The following is a 19,341-nucleotide window of genomic DNA, read 5'->3' as shown; positions in this document are numbered from 1 at the left end:
ATATATTCTGAACATCACAAATGGTAACTGTGGGAACATGTTACTGTTACACACTGAGATTTATGTCTATTGGTGCCATTCCAAAAGAAGAGTCTACTTAATACTACATATTTATAGAATACCCTTTTCTAAGCTCCTTGTACTTATCAAACTTATCTCCCACCCCATCAAAATGTTACCTTCTAACTTCAGGAGAGATTAAGAAATCTTATAGTTAGTGAATATTGGCGATGTTTTGAATAAGGAAAATAATGTCAGACTTTAACTTCTGGCTGGACAAAGGGCAAGCAAGAGTGTGAGGATGGGTAGACCGGCTTCTTTAAGTTTCCGATTATTCTATTCATATTTCACTGGCTTCCTAGTATTTCCCACGTTTAAGATAAATAACTGTCGTTGTCTAAACAAGAATTGTTGTGGGGCATCTGGGTGGCTCAGTCAGTTAAGCAGCCAACTCCAGCTCAGGTCATGATCTCGTGGTTCGTGAGTTTGAGCCCTGCGTCAGGCTTTGTGCTGACAGCTTGGAGCCTGCTTCAGATTTTCTCTCTCTCTCTCCCCTTCCCTCAATAGCATGTGTCCTCTTTCTCTCTCTCAAAAATAAACTTAAAAAAAAGAATATTTAAAAATTATTGATAGAAGATCCATAGATCTATGTCTTCATATTTTGAGGAACAAAATAAGGTAGCTTTCCCTAAGGTTAGTATTTTTTTTTAAGTTAATTTATAATTGCTGTGTTTTTCTTCAGCACCAATATGTGCAATCGACTAGAAGATCTTAAAGGATACTACCTACATTTTAGCTTTTGGGGAAAACTGCTTTATAAAAAGTGCATTCTGGTGCTAAAGGAAAGAATGGGCAGGCAGGTCCTTTACAAAATAACTAAAAATGCTTTTCTAAGTAAGCCACACTACTGCTCTTATAATCAACAGTGAAGCAAGACTCCATTGCCACTCACAGATGACTTTAGAAATAGTGTTTGATGCCACAATTCTGAAGTTTGCCTGTGCCCCAGTGGCACTTAGAGTTCTAATTTTGGGCTGGCAGTTTTTTAATCAAGTTTTTGCAACAAAACCCTGTAGATATGTTAAAGGGACAATTACAGAACTATAGGTTCTCCAGTGGCTAAGCTGCCAAATTAAGCAAACCATCAGTCCGTAAAAAATAACGTTTCCTTGGTTGACACGTCAGTAATCCAAAGTCCTTATTCTCCATGAAATACCTCCTTGGATAATTAACTGATGACTAAGTCCACAGGTTAACAATCATAACAGCAAGAACAAACCTCACTTTGGTTAGCACTACTAAAATAAAACAACTTTAAATGATCAGACTTCATAGAGTGTAAAGATAAAATTCAGTCAAGTAAAAACACACAATTATATCCTCAAGTCTGCCAGGACTCATAATTATACTTGTTTTACCAAGAAAATTTATTCAGAAGAATAGCTAAACATATGCGAAAACGATAATATTGAGTTAAAAAAAAAGCAGGATATAAACCATTTGATAAAATTTAAAAACTGGAGTAGACACATCAAAATGTTAATAACTTCATATCAAATCATTTTTCCAAAGGGTCAGTGAACAATGTGTATGTGTGGCAAGGTGGGGGGTGGGGCGAGAGAGTGAGAGAGAATTAATATGGCAAAATGTTGACAATTGGTAGATGAGTGGAGGTAGATGATGGAGGGTAGATGAGTGATCATTGTACACTTCTTGAAACTTTTTAAATATTTGAAAAATTTCCCATTAAAATAAGTAAATACATAAAAAATATTCCTTGTGAATATTTATGGTGGCAAAATTATGAATTTTACTTCCTCCACTTTTAACTTTTAATTTTAATTTTTCTATAACGAATATATATCATTTAGTTACTCCAGCTTTAAAATATATATTTTTCGAAGGCAAAGTTTTCTCTTCAGTACCCATTAACAATTAGATTTGATTTTCTCGTTGACAACTTCATGTGATTCTTCCATTCAATTTTTTCAAGTCTGATTCTCTGTTACAGACAAAGCAACACTTATCTAAGACGCAGAGTGAAGCAGCTTTGAGGCAGTCACTCTCTCCTTGCATTACCTTATTTTCCTGCACAGAAGTAGAGCACAGTAAATGAGGATAAATGGTCTCTTTAAGCACTCTTCCATCAGCAGGGTATATGCTTTTTGAAAGCCCACTGCATGGTGAAAAATAAAAAGCAGAGTTGAGAACTTTGAGGTTCTTTATTCGTTTTTTTCCTCCTCCCACTTTCAAAAGCCGGATGGTACCATTCAAGTTTCTAAACTCTAGTTAGAAATTGTTGGGTTAATAATTACAAGTGACTTTTTGAAAACCCAGCACCAGCTGTACAAGTTATACATGGTTAATCTCATTCCTTCATCCCCTGCTGTTTCATACAAAGGCTGAAGCCTCCCAAGCCCAGAGTAAATCTTCTAGTGCCAAAGTTGTTTTGTTCTGGTTTTTGATCATGGGCAGCATGCAGGGATTTTTCCATAATAAACCTCCCAAAGTTCATTTTCTACCTGAATGTTTTGTATGCCGCTCCCATCTGAGCCCACCTGTTCAGCAGCTGATAGATAAAACTGTGACCATCTTCTGTCCAGATGATGATTCTGTGAGCAGCAAGCACCTCTCCCCCAGCAAAAAACTGCCCACTTCTGCTAACTTCGGTCCGCAGAAGGGAAAAATCACAATAGTCATAAACCTAAAATACAAAATTAATGATGTACATTAACAAAAGCTTCTAATCTAATCTGTCAATGAGATGAAAGATAAATTATGCTTATCAAGACTATTTAGATGGCAGTGTTAATGCAACAATATATTAAATATTAATAACAGGATACACTGTACTCATGTGCCAAGATAATTTTTTACTAGTACTTATTTTTTTCATTTATCCTAAGGTAGATTTAATGAATAAACTTTATACCATTCCAGAATGTGCCCATTAAGCACAGAGGCCAAAAATCCCAAAATTTATATGTTATTTTATTCCTTCTATATGGTAGTCCAACTTCAACTTTTAAAAATTTGTTACACAAAAAGTTTACACAGCAGAAACCTTTTGATACACTATATATTTTATATTTTTGTTCAAAAATATGGTATCAAACATAAGTTAGATAATGTAGTTTTGTTAGCTGGGCCAGTTATATGAAACATTAAAGAAAAAGGGATGCTATCAAATGATAATAACTTAGCTCTTCTTTCTTGATGGAGAGATCAGTGAATATACTCATAAGAAAGTATATTCTCTAAAAATGAATATAGCAACTATGCAGAAAAGGACAAAGCCTATAAATAAAATCAATGTATGTAGATGAAAGGGTTTAGTTTGCTTTTTAATTTTAAAGTTCAGGCATCAAATTTTTAAAGTAATCCAGAGATAAATGCTCATTATTGTTATGGTATGTTACTAATAAAATTGGGATCTACTTTATATATATAATATCCTGAGAAGCAAAACAGCTGAGTGCAGGGAGAGGAAAATTGATACAAATGGGTCATAAAAGACAACTAATTCAATTTATCGTGTCATTTTTATAATACCTTCCAACATTTAGAAAATACCACCAATAAAAGTCTCTCCGTGTATGTGCAAAATCGTATTGCCCGGCAGTTCAGGGAGTCGAGAAATTTGGATTCCTTCTCGTAGACATCTTGTTTTTCCTTCAGAAGGAATGAGAACACTTTAGTGCTGGTTCTAGGTAATTTATACATGACTTGCTCTGCTGTACACCTGAAGTAGATCAGACCATTTTTATAAAAAACAAAAAACAACTACCCCAGTTTCCTTTTGAGTTCCCTGAACTAAGAAATCACTTCACAAAAGAAACCATGAACAGGAAACCCACTTGGCTTAAAGGATTCCTCATATATAATCATTCCTACAAGCATTCTGTGGGGCACTGTGCTGGATGCTGAGAATGTAAAGATAGGAATAAGTTTCTCATTTTCAGATGTGGTGGAAAGACAAAACAAAAAAAGTAACATATTAAAAAAAAAAAACAAAAAACTACAGTACCTTCACTGATAAAAAAGAAAAATGAATAAGTACTTTGAAAAAACAAAAGCATGGCCAGCACAGAACATCTAGAATACCATATTCACAGTAAGTTTCTGATGATGCTGGTGTGTGTTTCTTGGGCTCATTATGGCAACACAATTCCTAGGCTTCCTCTAGGAATTTCCAAGAAGTTCCAAAGGAGAGCTCAGAGCATGGGGCAGCTGAAACAATTTTATCATCAGCATATAGAATATGACTGTTTTTTTGTCCACCACTTCAAATTGTAGCCTGATGCAGGAACAGGTGAATATACTAGACTCCCAGTGCATGTGACCCCAGCTGTTCACAGTCATCTTCCTGCTACTGCTCACATACACTCAGAAGAAAGGGGGTCTTTCTGCTGTAAGGGTCAGAAAGATATTCTTCTATGATGGACTTTATTTTTATTAAAATGTAATCAATATGTGTGTGTGTGTGTGTGTGTGTGTGTGTGTACACGCACGTGCCCATAAAAACATTTGTATATGCCCTGAGAACAGGTTGGAAGGATACAGTCTAATTGTTATCAATTAGAGGAGTGATGGGGGGAGTACACAGAGGTAAAATTTATATACTTCTACATTATTTGAACTCTTAACAATGAGCAGGTAACACCTTTATAATTAATTTTAAAACACCAATAAATATGCTTGAAATTGGAGAATAAAGAATAGAGTTTCACAAACCAACCTGAATGCTGTTGATAGTTGAAGAGAGATCCCATACTTTGAGCTCACCAGCTACTGATACCACCAAGAGAGAATCTTCTGTAAAAACAATAAAGGTCACATAAAAGTTGACCACTGTTATAAGTGGTTGCTGTAGAGACCATTTCACAGTCATTTAAGGATTATATAGGGTTACGTAGGTGGAACATATTCAACTTTAGCGTTATTTTTCTGATAAAAAATAAACATTTTAGATCACATTTTAAGTGTGTTTCAAAATTTCAAAATGACCCCCATGTAATAGAGAGCCACTAAATAGAGAGCCACTAAAAGCAGAGCCACGTTGCAAATGATTATGTTGTCAACATTACATCTTCTTATTTCAGAAATAAGTAAGGAGCCAACCTTCCCTCATTACAGAAATCGAATTATCTTCTTTACTACATCCAGAAGACACAGCAAAGCAAAAGTTCCAAGCGTCTTGCTAATCCACCACAAATGCCTGCTTGTCACTCCTGAAATGTACCGATGAACTGGGTCATGGAAACATGGTCTCCTCTTTTCATTTCATCTTGACCTCTTGCTGACTTTCTAACGACTTGAACCATTGGCTTGGGTGTTCTCAGTTTTTTGATTTGGCTTAGAGAACTATCCCCACCAACAGGTAAACATAAAGAAGTATTCTGAGCTCTTGCCCAGTAGCTCAACAAATAGTTCAAAAGTGATCTTTTTATATGCATTCTCTTAGTGTTCTATAAGACCCAACTATTACCTTGAATTCTCATGGAGTGTACAATGCACAGGCAGTTGATCCAATCAGGAGACTGAGATGATATAAAAGTGTGAATAACAGCCAAACTTTTAGCATCGATGATAAGAACATCTTGATATTCTCCACAACACAAAAGCCAGCCTTCCCCTGTCATCCGGAAGGAGCAGTGGTAATACTATGGAAATGGAATTCAAAGCAAGAGTTGAATTACTAGCAATTAACAGAATTTGGGCTATGGTGAAGACTCCTCTGATTTTAGTTTTATCATCTATTCAATGAAGGTATTTACTTGAATGAATAGCAAGTTAAATTTCTTTTAGTTCAATGATTCCACATTGCTAAAGTATTGATTTGGGGCTTGAGTCTCCTTTGTATTTCAGTATTTTTCCTGAGAAAGGGGGATCTTTTTAGGAAGAATGAATCTTATTCCAATCATAGAAAGTTCACAATTGTTTTATTTCTAGAATGCTATGTAGAAATAGACAACAACAAAAATCAGGTTCTTCTGGCAACATTGCTTCATGTTAATAAGAAATAAATACATTTGAAGAGTGTGTGAGGAATTCTAGTGCCAAGTAAGTTTTGAGAACAGCTTTTATCAAAGATTGAGTAACACATTCTACTCCAGACAGACTCTCTCACTATTAAGATTTTGGCACCAGAAAGGAGTTTGTGAATATTGCAGTGCAAGTCCTCAATGCTAAAAGCAATGAGTAAAACATTAAAAAACACTGTCAGCACCATTGGTATAATGCAACTGCCTTACCTGTATGCTGGGAGTCCATCTACCAAAAGGTAAAATCTCTTTTAAATACTGGGAAATAAAGGTATCGCTATACCTTTTGCTCTCTTTTCCTAAATAAGAAATTCAGAAATTAAGAACCTATCCACCTAAAAATAGTTAAAATTAAAGACAAGAAAACCTTTTTTGCTTTTATAAAATAATTTGTCATTAAAACCGAATCTTTCTACATGTGTATCTGTGTGTGTGTGGAGTGTAACTAAGAAAAAAAAACTGTCTTTCAAATGTATCTATGTTGGAAAGACACAAAAATAAAGGAAGAATCAGGAAAACAATTCTTGAATAGTTAACTTTTGGGGGAAAATGCCAAAATAACAGATGATAACTGACAGTGTTCTATTTCAGGGACAAAAGAAAAATTAAAGAAAAGAATATCCCCCCAAAGACATTTCTTTAAATGTGTGCCTAGAAAATGCTCTGAAGGAATTGCAGAATCCAGAAATGTTCTGAAGGGACTGAATGTACTTACACAGATTGCAGTGTGCCTGTAAGGAAGCGTGGCCTTCTCCACACGCTGTCCGTTCGTGACATTCCAAACACACATCTCCCTAGCAGAGATAACTTGGTATTATTCTCTGTCATTTCCAGTCAATCGGCTGAAATAATTTTTGTGCCACCAAGTTTTTCTGTAGTGCTGCACTTAAATGCAACCTGATCGTTTATGTGGCTTTTTGTTACAGATTACTGAGCAAGAAAATGTTGTGGTCATTAGCAGGGATGACATACTGTATCTGTGTCTTTTTGTTTGGGTAATTACACCCTGCCGCCAGCCTACAGACCTTACCTTAGCACCAACCTGACCTAAAACAAATTGTGTGGATACAGCTATCACAGTCTGTTAGAGTGACAGTACAACAATCTTTCCATGGAAACTGCATCCTCTTGAAAATGGTTTATTTCACTGAACTTAAACTACATATTCTGAAAAGCATAACGCATCAAGGGCTGCATCTTCTGGAGCCGAAGTATCATTTTTATAAAAATAAACAGTGCCACCAAGAGGCTATATTTGGTCTATAATTGATAATGGTTTATTTCTTTGCTTATCCTGAAATGCTGAAATCACACTTGCTGCTGCATGTTTAGAAAATTCTAATTGTTTACAAAACTCTGACTTGGTTGCATATATGTTACAAAGATGTACATACCATTAGGAAACACAGTGATAAAATGCATCCAAGTATAGGGCAATTTAAATCTATGTGATTTCAGTTCACAAAAACCAGAATGGCTGTTTTAGAGTTGTTTGGTAATATTCTTCAGTTTTCACACTTCCAACACATAAGCAAAACTTTCCATGAAAAAATTAAGGATAGCTTTATTAGCTCTAAGGGAGAAGCTGCTATTAAGAAGCAAAAGATACGAATTAATCATAGTAAATGCTAGATGCATTTGGTGTTTGCCAGCCTTTTTGTTTTTCTGGCCAAACACTGGAAATCAATCTTTAAATCAGTGGTTCTCTACCTGGGGCGATTTTGTCTCCCAAAGGACATCCAACAATGATAAGAGATTTTTGGTTGTCACAACCAGGAACACACTACTGGCATCTAGTGGGGAAAGGCCAGGAATGCTGCTAAATATCCAGCAATGCACAGGAGGGCCCCCACAACAAAGAATTCTCCCGGTGCTCCAAAATGTCCTTAGTACCGAGGCTGAGAAATCATGTTCTAGATATAAAAACAAAATATTCATAGTTTTTTCTCTCTGTTTATATCCAAACGTATTCCAAAAAGGATTTGAGGCAATATGAAAACTCACGTAACTCAATAAAACAAAGGGAAAATGTGCACACACGTGTGTGTGTGTGTGTGTGTGTGTGTGTGTGTGTGTGTGAAATAAAACTAGGAAAAAAGGTAGAAATTGAAATAATATATCTCAAAGGTAAAAAAAAAAGTGTCAAAGATAAAAATAAATAGAACTTTAAGTCACTATTAATATAAAAGTTTAGCTTCATAAGGAATTGGAGTTTATTAACATGGTTCTCAACTCTAGCTGTACATCGCCTGTGCATATTTCAAAAATTATCCATAGAGATTCTAATTCCATGGCTCTGTGTTGGAGTCCCCACATGTAGGTTTTGCAAAGCTCCTGGTCATTAATTTGTTTCTAGATAAGGCTATCTCTAAACCAGTGGTTCTCAACTGGCTATACATGAGAGTTATCAGGGAACTTTTTAAAAATACTGGGGCTAGGACCCAGACATCAAGCCATGCTAATAAAATCCCATTTTCCAAGGTTGGAGCCTGTATCAGTAAAAGCTCTCTCTGTGATACCAATGTTTCTCTTGGATTCTAATGTTTTCCCTATTTGTTTGCTTATCATCTTATTTTCTATCTTAAAGTAAGAAAATATATATATATACAAAAATACCACAAAGCAAAAATTGACTCTTATGCTTAGCAGTTCTTTTTAAGAAAAGAAAGCAAATGTGTTGTGTTTCAAAAATAGCATTGACATTTTAGCTGGAACAGTACAAGTTACATATTTAATAAGAACACAGGAAAATTAACTGTTAAAATGTACATTCTTCTTTTCCTTTTGAAATACTGTTACCAAAGTTTCTACATAGATTAAATCATCTTCAATTAAAAAGGAAGCTTAACTCAAAAAAATTGTTTAACAATTGCCGAAATTTTTAAATTTTTGATTTTTTAAATTTCAGTTAAAAGAGGAACACAGAGGAAAGTATCTGCAACATATAAAATTAGAAAATTGTTAAATTCCCACTGATTTCCTTAAGAAAAGCCCCCCCTTTTTACTCAATCTGTATCTCTACCTCAGCAGCTCAATAAAAATTCATCCGGTGATAAGCAGATCAGTCACCACTCTTATATCCACTTTTCTACTTTCAGAAATAGACTATTTTCTTTGGTCCATGCTTATTCTTATATTTATTTGCCTATAAAGTTGTTATGATTATAATTTTAATAAAACATCTAGAGGGAGAGGAGATAAACATGGTTTGCCATCTTGAATCCAAGTCCCTTATGTTCTTCAAACTCTCTTTTATCTTCCATTATACTTTTTTTTTTATTTTTATTTTTTAATGTTTTTATTTATTTTTGAGACAGAGAGAGACAGAGCATGAACGGGGGAGGGGCAGAGAGAGAGGGAGACACAGAATCGGAAGCAGGCTCCAGGCTCTGAGCCATCAGCCCAGAGCCTGACGCGGGGCTCGAACTCACAGACTGCAAGATTGTGACCTGAGCTGAAGTCGGACGCCTAACTGACTGAGCCACCCAGGCGCCCCTTCCATTATACTTTTAGGGTTTCATTGGCATTCTCAGGTTCCATTCTGCTTCTGGAATTCTGGTTTCCCTTAGTTTTGTCTTAGGCTTTCTTACCATCTCACATTTCGCACTCTCTCTGGGTGAATTATCTATTCCCATCACTTCAGGTAGCACCCATATGATGTTGGAATCCCAGACCAATTCACTGAGCTCTACATTTCCATACACAACTGGCTATTAGATGTCTCTACCTAAATGACTTGCAAGACTTCACACTCTTCATATTCACAATGAAGCAAAACATCTGCCTGCCTTAGTTTTCTATTCTCAGTGAATGGTATCATCACCAATGAGTTTCCCAAGTTATTCTTGACATCACACTTTCTCTCACTGCCCCCATGTTCAGTACTCACTATACCAGATGTGTTCTCTGAACAAGCAGCATCAGCATTGTCCAGGAAACGTGTTAGAAATGCAAGCTCTTGAACCTTAGCCTGGACCTACTGAACCCATATCTCTGGAAGTGGGGCCAGAAGTCTGTTATTTAAACCAGCTCTGTAAGTGGTCCTACTGCAAGCTCAGGTTGGAGAAGCACTTCCCTGGAAGACTCTAAGACTGGGTACTTGCCCAACTTTCTTCTCGCTTGTGATTAAAAGTTTTTTTAATAAGTAATAACCCCCTTTATCAATGCCAAGGCTTTTTTTGCCTTAAGGTTTTATTAACTACATGTATTTATTAACACAAAATATTTACATAGCAAATATCAACATTTTGGTCATTATTCATCTGGTAAATCTTTTTTCCATCCATTTACTTTTAACCTTTCTATGTCCTTATGCTGTTTTTGTCTTTTAAATTGTATGACCATCTATGTGATTTAACTAGAGGGCTCGGTCTCAATTGAGATTATGGTTTTAGTCAGATTTATCTCAACTATGTTATTCTGTGCTTTCTATTTGCCCCATTTATTTTGTCTCCTTTGGATTAAATAACATTATTTTTCTTTTCCAAATTGGAAGTTCTGTATTCTATTTCTTTTATTTTGATTTCTTCTATCTGTTCTTTTAGCAGCTACCCTGGAAATATGTACATCTAGCTTTTTTTTTTTTTTTTTTTTTTTGTACATCTAGCTTAAAGCCTAAAGTTATTCAACATCTTTACCCACCTATAGAACAAAAACATGTGGAATCTGATCACTACACTATCCTATGTGATTGTTGACTAGAATTGACATATTTATAGATTGTGTGTATATATGGCGGTGGGGGGTGGGAGGTATATATAAACATTATTGTCTTCTAATCTATATTTATTTGCATTTTCTGAAACGTTGCTGGTTTTGTTCAATATTCCTTCTTACATCTCAGCTCTTCTGTATGAAATCATTGTTTTTCTTACTGAAGAATGTCATTTACAATTCTGGTGCTTATAGAGGGTCTATGGGCAGTGAACATTCTTAGTATTTGTCTTAAGTACTTACTTAAATAGTTAGCATTATATTAATACTTATTAATACTTAGATACTTAAGTACTAATTACTTAAATACTTACTAAATGCTTAACATTTGTCTAAAATACCTATTGTGACCTTATTTTTTTAAAAGACATTTTCGCTAGAGATACAATTCTAAGTTGGCAGATATTTTCTCTCAGCTTTTTGAAGATATTTCATTACTGTCTAGTTTCCATTTTACTGTTGAGAAGTCAGCTTAATTACATTCCTTTATAAATCTGCTTTTTCCCACTAACTCCTTTCAGGATTTTCTTTTTCTCTGGCATTCTCTGGCATTGTCTGTTTCAACATCAGGCCTCCAGGTATCTATTTCCTTTCATGTATCCTGGGATTCATTGGGATTCCTGAATCTTAGGATTTATGCCTATTGATGACATCATACTTTGGGGGAAAAATGAAATACTGAGTCAAAGCAATTTTGTGCCCCTTTGATCAACTTGGAAGCAGAAATGCTAAGTCCACAGTCATTCCCAAGTCTACTCAAAGCAAAAGTCATTGTTTGGGGCATAATGGACCAAGCCTAGTAAACTAATAACTTCCAGCAGATTAAACCAAGATTTGCTAAGTATGCAATAGCTGAAATATAGATACTGCCTAAAAAGTATCTCACAGATGCAGGCTAAGTTTTGCATCTTGAAGGAACAGAATTCTAGAAAATTCAAATCATCTTGGAAAAGAAAGACCAAACCAGACTCTTTGGCTCTTTAATAATCATATTTGCAGGGTCATACAGCTAAATTCATCTATCATCAAGAATATGCCCATTAACCTTAGTTTCTTTTTTGGAGCTAGACTACTGTGGGCAAAAACCTCAAGCTGGAACTCAATTACTTTCCAGAGCTATTTCTCATTTAGCTATTAATTTTCTCAATTCTCCAAGTAGACTCAGAAAAATAAAAAATTGCCATCTCCCAAATTCTCTAGACTGGGAATGGGAGTCCTAGCATATGAAAGCTACTAGCAATTGTTAAAAAAAGAATGTACCAGTGCATTTCACTTTAGCCTCATCCAAAGTTCAATCTCTCTAGGTTTAACAATTATGTCTTTGCTATAAGCTATGAGAACAGCTTTGCTATCTGTTTCACTAGCATTCTGTTAAACTATTAAGTTTCTACAAGGTGGACACTCATTATTCTTTTCGTTCTCAGAGCCATGTAATTTCTTCTCAGATTAAAAACAAAAAGGAGGGGTTCTCTTGTTTCAGCCTGTAATCCAATCCCTGATTCACAAATGCATGCTGAATTGATTCTGCATTCCTGGGTTTACTTTGGCAAATAACTCTTCAGCTGAGCCCAGTAGATCTTCCATCAGTGAGGCTTTTCTCTTACAGCTTAGTTCTATTTCATTGGAATAAAGCTTGCTTCCATGAAACTGCACCCAAATCACAGTCTATTTCCCCTTTTTCCCATCATCCCACTTACCACTGAGTCCTCTCTTCTGTTTCTTCTATAATGATATCAGACGAGTGTATTACATAAGGAGTATAACTATTGAGTTGTTGTACAAACCTATGAAGGCTTGGATAGTTTGCTTAAGAGCTCAAAGTGAGTTACAACTTGAAAAAAGACAAGCACCCAGACTTTTCCGTTTTCAGATTCTATAACAGGTGGCATTTGCCAGTATCTTTTACACAGGGAGGCTGCCACAAGGCCTGATACACAAGTTGGGGTGTTTATTCTGATCTTAATCCGGAAAAAAAAGAGTATTAAATTGGGAAACATAGTACTGATCACATTCCTTGGGATCATCACACAAATTACCATTCAAGATCAAAATTTTCCTATATGTAAAAGGAACATGATAATCACTAAGATTTCCTTCAACTCCCGAATTCTGTACCCCATTAATTGGTTTTAAAAAGGTAGAGAGAATACAGATGGTTACAAAGTTGCACACATCTTACGTACCCATTTTCAGCAGCACTAACGACATAGGGCTGTTTAGAGAAGTCCCTCGCTTTTGCCAAACATGTTACAGAAGCCGAATGACCAAACAGAAGTTCTTTAGCTGAAATCTGAAAATGATCAGGGTAAGCTTTTAAACAGTTGTAAACTTCTTAAGAATATAAACATCATTTTATGTGGCTATTCATAATTCTGATTAGAAAATCCTGTTATATTATGTTTTTGCTCTACATACGTTTTAGGAAAACTGATTTATGCCACCTGGAAATCCACAGAATAAAAAAATCTATTTTTTAATGTTTATTTATTTTTGAGAAAGAGAGAGAGAGAGAGAGAGAGCGAGCACAATTGGGGTTGGCGCAGTGAGAGAGGGAGACACAGAATCCGAAGCAGGCTCCAGGCTCTGAGCTGTCAGCACAGAGACCCATCTGGGGCCTACACCCATGAACTGTGAGATCATGACCTGAGCCTAAGTTGGCACTCAACCAACTGAGCCACCCAGGCACCCCTAAAAAAATATCCAGATACAGGAATTGTGTTGTACACATTTTTTGGTTTTTGTTTTCGGTTTTATATCCATCTTGACAACTAAACAATCACCAGACCTGTTTTACAACATCTAGGTTTTGAATACAAGTAAGTCAGTGTTGATGTTTATTATGCACAAAATGTGCCTCAAATGATAGCAGCATGTTAATGCGCAAATTTCAGAATGCAGAAATGAGTTTACAAAATAATACAAAGAAAACATTACCCTTTTTGTAATCATTATAACCTTACTGTAACCTTATGTGGCTTCTTGCCTCAGAAATAAAAACTAATAAAAACTAATTTTTCCACATTAAAAGTCAGATTTTAACTAAGCTCTTATTTAAAAACACCAATTTTTAAACATGAGTTTAAAAATATGGCATTGAAGGCTAATTCTTCCATTATCTCATGTGTGAAAGATGTCCAGTGCTCTTTGTTTTTATAAAACAAGATTGTGAAAATCAAATTACAAAACAGAAAACATGCAAGATCCCTTCAAATGGAGAAGAGGTTGTCAGTAGGGACTAAAAATTTAATTTGAATGACTAGAAAATTTGTAATAAAACTTGTCCTATGGGTAATAATCTATTTCCAAATTAATTCATATTCATTATGCTTTTTCTGAACTATGTAAACATATCCATAGATGATAACCAAATCATATCAATGAGTACAAATTATTTCAAAACACAGTTGTTCTCTGCCTTCATCTTATTTCTATCATAATCAGCAATACTTCTCTAAAAGATGTTAGATTAAATTTCTAAAGATGTTAGATTAAAGTTTTGTGGTTGGTTAGAACCATTTAAAACCCAAGTTCTTATTCCACCTTTTTCCTGGGAAATCCAGAAGGTCCCATCTCAGAAAATAACATACTGTCTTTCCCCATCATCACATTTGAGAACACATACCCCCAGGCATTTAACACCTTTCCATATATTACAGGCCAAATTAAGCAATGAATCAGGGCAAATCAAGGACATTCCCTCTCCTAGAGAAAATCCACTATGAATAAAACAGCATAAAGGAATTCCATTGCTTTGCATACGGAGTCCTCATTCTGCTACTAACTCCCACATGTAGTTGAATAAGCTCTGACTCTTCAGTATAATCTCTTCATTTTATCATATTCTGGAACTGCTGTGAGGAATAACAACAACAACAAAAATCCACCATCATACCTGCTCATTGTCATGATGAAATCCACGGCACCTTTACTTCCATTCATGGGCTCTACCTGTATGAAGCGTTGCCAACCCCGCCCAATGCCAAGAGCTTCCAATAGCACAAATGGGAACACACAACTTGCTGAGCATCCACCATATCCAGGCACTAGTGCAACTATGAACAGGGTCTCATCCCCCATTTCACAGATGAAGAAATCAAGGCTCAATGAATATGTCATTTGTTTGACATCAAAGTTGGTAAATATCAGAACTAGAACCTGATCAATCTCTCCATTCTCTCCCTATACACAATATTGCTACTCTTCAGTTTGTCATTGTTGTGTTTCCTTCTGAGTATTAAATAGGAAGAAAAATAGAACACAGCAACACTCAGGGAATATATCTGGAAGGATGTTCAACTCACCTTTCTCTATGCTTAAAAGTGTTAAAAATACCAGAAAACACAAGTGAAGTAGTTCTTAGCATGAAACCTTGGAGAAGCTCCTCACTGGGAGACCCCATGAAGAGGTCTTTGGGAGTCTGACCCTGAGCTTGGGATGCATGTGTTGAGAAGCCCAGGACAGGGAGGTACTTATTCTCTAGCTTCCCGGTACCCTACAGTCCCACCACCCATGGACAGGGAAAAACTGAGATGTGTTTCTAATCCCCTAGTAAATACTTGGATGCTCCAAGATGTCCAAAACTTAAATCACCTCCTTTCCCTTCCTGTTCCTATTCTCTAATCATCTCTATTCCTTATACAAATACAGGATACCATCACACCACCAGTCCCACCCACCACTCAAACCCCAAATCTATAAGGTAACCTTGACTGTTCCTGCACATTTACCCACACTCCAATCATTTGCTCAGTTCCTCCCATTCTTTCTTCTTAGTATCTTCCCAGTTTTCATCTCCTTTTCTTCCCCTCTGTCACTGACTTTGTTCATACTCAAAAACTTTCTTGCCTAAATTAACGTAGAGGCTCCTACCACAGTCACTGTCCTTTATCTCTTCTCCCTCTGCCGTCAGTATGCCCTTGACATTAATACCAAATGATAGTCTAAATCACAAATATAATAATATAGTATTATGTCATCTTCTTGCATAAATCATCTCAAAATCCCTTAATTTTGCCACTGCTTTTAATTAGCATATGGTGTTCCTGCTAGTTAATTTTTTTAAATATAAATCCCTCAGCCCTCAAGGTACTCAGAGTACCTTGTATTATCACATAAATGCACAGCATTAGCCAATATCCTTCCTTTACTGCACTGCAGCCCCTTTGATGGCCAGCACCAAGTCTTCTCGTTCGTGTTTGAACCGAGGTACACAGCGTACTGCCTAACTTATATGTAGTCAATAAATGCATGTTGAATAAATGCTGAATAAATACAAGGAGCGTATGTAAAAAGATACAAATGCTAGGATTCCAAATTTCTTAAGCTTATTGCATCCTACCTATTATATAACACAACTACTCCAGCCAGAAACCACTATACTGAAATATTAAAAACAGTAGCAAGACATTTGAAGCCATTTAGAAGTGTGAGTTTAAACTCTAAGAGATAATACATGTGGTGGGCCACTTTTTTCAAATCTCAACTGTTGCAATAAGACCAGTTCCTTCTTTCTAGGATGTTCATAAACATTGAGCTGAGCTGCTCTGCTATGCAGTTCTTGGCAGTCCTGCAGTATAACTCTTCTGTGATGGGAGATGTTAATTAATTACACTATAAAATAGAATTACAATTAATTGTTAATTTAGGTTTTAAAGTGACAAACTTTAAAGGCTAAAAATAGTCTTTGATCTTTAAAAGGCTTCTTAATGAGGGCAGTATACTTTAAGTACATCATTAGTTTAAATGTTCAAATTGGGTCTAGAGGCTGCTAGCACTAAGCAAATATCTATTCCAATATGTTAAATGTTTATGACTTGGGACAGGGACAATTAATTGCCAATCAATGGGCCAAAACCTAGGTGAGGTCAGGTTCTGAGATAGGAAGACGACAATAGTAAAGTGGATTTAGAGCTTTTTGATGTGATCTTTAAAAATCACATGCAAGCAGAGACTAAAAGAATAGCAAGAAGGCCAAACTGACAGAAACACCCAGATAATTAAGATATTACTCATTTAGTTAATAGCGGTTTTCAAGGGTGCCCTTTGTTTAGATTAACGAGCCATAATTTTTAGAATTATACTTATATGTCTGTAGTTCAGTTACTTAAACATATAATTCAGGATGTAAAATGGTAACACTCAGCACAGCTTCAAGGGTGATAACACTTAGCTGGTAGCTAAGATTAGCAATATTCATAATAAAATTTTCAAATAGGATCTTGATCCATCATATAGTACTTCATTTTCTCCAAATTCAGAAGTAAAACCAATTTATTACTTCAGTAATCACCTACTTAACAATCATGCAAAACGTCCACTGTCATTGCAGGAAGAATCATATTGTGTTTATATTGGGAGTGCTTTCTGTTTCAATGTTAATCACTTTCACTAACCTTTAGTTCAGGTGAGAGATTCCAGAGACAGAGCTGACCTTCTTGACTTCCAGTCACAATGGTTTGCTGGTCATCAGTGATCATGATGGCAGTGATGCTGTGCGGAGGGGCCTTCTTCCCCCAGAGCGCCACTGCCTGCAGGGAGCACCTCATGCTGACAGAATCTTGAACAAACAGAGAAGGGAAGTGGACACAGTCATCATTCAAAAATTTGGGAAGACTGATCATGTCACAAAGTGAACTCACCATGATCTAAACTCTGGGATGTATTCTCCCAGAGATGGGGAAAAGGGTGCTTCCCTGTCAATTAGAGGAGAAGGCACTCATTAGGCATTGAAATTACCATGCTCAGTATTAATCCATCAAAGAGACATGACTTTTATCCCAATTTGTGACTTTATTTATTTATTTTTTTAAAGTAGGATCCACGCCCAGCAAGGAGCCCAGTGCAGGGCTCAAACTCACAACCCTGAAATTAAGACCTGAGAGCCAAGATCAAGTGTCAGCCTTCTAACCAGCTGAGCCACCCAGGTGCCCTTCAGTTAGTAACTATTAATGCAGACAAAGAGAAGGATAGGAATAATCTACCCACTCCACACACAGCTCTGACTACGGGTGATCCTGACTTGCTCCAAAGCCCAGCTAGGCCTCTTAAGAAGAATAGAGCTGGCTACACACTATAATACGAAGACAGCTTTGCATACTTTTTCCCCCAAAACGTCATCACTTCACCTAAGTAACAAATATCTGAACTTTGTAATTAAGAAGTAAATCTTTCCTATAAAAACAGTCTTTTCTAGTCTTCAAAGATTCATGCATGATTGTCCTGATTTCTGTCATATTCATGTTCTGTTTTTAGTTCACTTATTTTTGTATTTGATATCTTTCTCAATAAGAATTTTCATGAAATTACTACCTTCATGTACAAGTTACAAGGGTTAAGATGAATAAGCAATTATCAAAAAAAGCTTGCCTGTATATCCCCCCAAATGATCTCAAATATCACCTAGGGATATGTGCATTACTGTTTGTGCCACACTGAGTTAAATGTTTCCCCCAAATAGGCATTCTTTTCTGAAATAACAAATAATTTGGTGATTAATCATGCTATAAGTCTTTAGAGTAGATTAGTATGTTTCCTCTTATGACTTCATAGTATCTAACTAGTCTTATTAAAAATGTCAAAGATAAGAGAGGGAAAAAGATGCCAAACTTACTTCCCACATTTGGCTTAAGAAAGTTAACAAAATGAAAAACCTTCTGTCCTGCAGGGCTTCTGGTACTGAAGCATAAATAGGACAAGTGCCAATATAAGTTATTAAAATTTATGGTACATATTCTTTGTAATGTTTAATTACACATAGGCTCACACACATATAAACAGGGGTATGCACTACACTATGAACACAAATTCAATGTAGGCAGTGCTTAACCCATAAACTGGTTCCTTTCAAAAATTTACTTATAGTTCAGCTGTTTGGAATTCAATACCTACTTCCTGATGGTTCACTTTTTAGGTCCGTACACAAGTGGCCTGTACTATTCTTACCACAGGCCCCAGGGACCATGAAACTAAGATTTCTATGCGAAATATCTGGAACTTTGTAATTCAGACTACCAGAACCACACATATTAATAACATTACTAAGCTAACCAAAGAGTTCTGATTTCAATAACACTGTAATCTGAACTTGGACTTCTGCTTCAAACACAGAGAAAGAATGTTCTCTCTCTCTCTTTCTGTGTGTGTGTGTGTGTGTGTACATGTGTTTGTGTGTTTTAATTGTTGCTTAATAGTCATGCTTTTAAATAAGTCTAGGAAATTCCAGGCATTACAAGTCTAAGAGAAACCTGAAATGAGAGCTGAGTCTGTACATGGATCTGTTGGCTAGATGTTTAAGAGTTAATCCCCACTTAAGGGCAAGAAGCCCTTCCTTGCTCAATGAAATGGAATCTAAAATAACTCCAACACTACTCAGAAAGATAAGGAAGCTGATTTCCAAAACTCCCAAGAAAAACATGCCAAACCTGAACCACAAAATAGGTTTAATAAAAAATATCATGACGTACATATAATGCCAGAATCCCCACGTGCAGAAACCCATGTAAAAAAGTGTCCTCAGGTCAAAGGTACCAGTGGGAAGCCTTTCAAAAACACTACACACTTATTAGACAATCTCAAAACTTAAAAA

At 36.0% G+C, this 19,341-nt stretch overlaps 1 protein-coding gene across 4 annotated transcripts in view; it reads right to left on the bottom strand.

The window, feature by feature from the left end:
• The window catches only part of WDR72 (WD repeat domain 72), a 229,192-nt gene that overhangs the window by 186,234 nt on the left and 23,617 nt on the right, over positions 1–19,341 (bottom strand). For 3 of the 4 annotated variants that reach the window (XM_053889052.1, XM_019442070.2, XM_019442069.2), the window contains exons 2-9: positions 17,150–17,313; positions 12,941–13,047; positions 6,760–6,838; positions 5,489–5,663; positions 4,739–4,815; positions 3,553–3,672; positions 2,523–2,704; positions 2,080–2,176 (exon numbers count right to left, since the gene is read on the bottom strand). In XM_053889052.1, the coding sequence (XP_053745027.1) occupies positions 2,080–2,176; positions 2,523–2,704; positions 3,553–3,672; positions 4,739–4,815; positions 5,489–5,663; positions 6,760–6,838; positions 12,941–13,047; positions 17,150–17,302 (990 nt within the window). In that variant the 5' untranslated portion in view covers positions 17,303–17,313. The remainder of the gene's footprint in view (positions 1–2,079; positions 2,177–2,522; positions 2,705–3,552; positions 3,673–4,738; positions 4,816–5,488; positions 5,664–6,759; positions 6,839–12,940; positions 13,048–17,149; positions 17,314–19,341) is intronic. The other variant, XM_019442072.2, reaches the window with a different exon arrangement.

The sequence above is a fragment of the Panthera pardus genome, unplaced genomic scaffold (genome assembly GCF_024362965.1).
Source record: "Panthera pardus isolate Hobbes unplaced genomic scaffold, ASM2436296v1 HiC_scaffold_24, whole genome shotgun sequence".
In the NCBI taxonomy this organism is placed as follows: domain Eukaryota; kingdom Metazoa; phylum Chordata; class Mammalia; order Carnivora; family Felidae; genus Panthera; species Panthera pardus.
The sequence above is the reverse complement of the archived record's forward strand: the minus strand, read 5'-3'. Positions and strand labels throughout refer to the sequence as shown.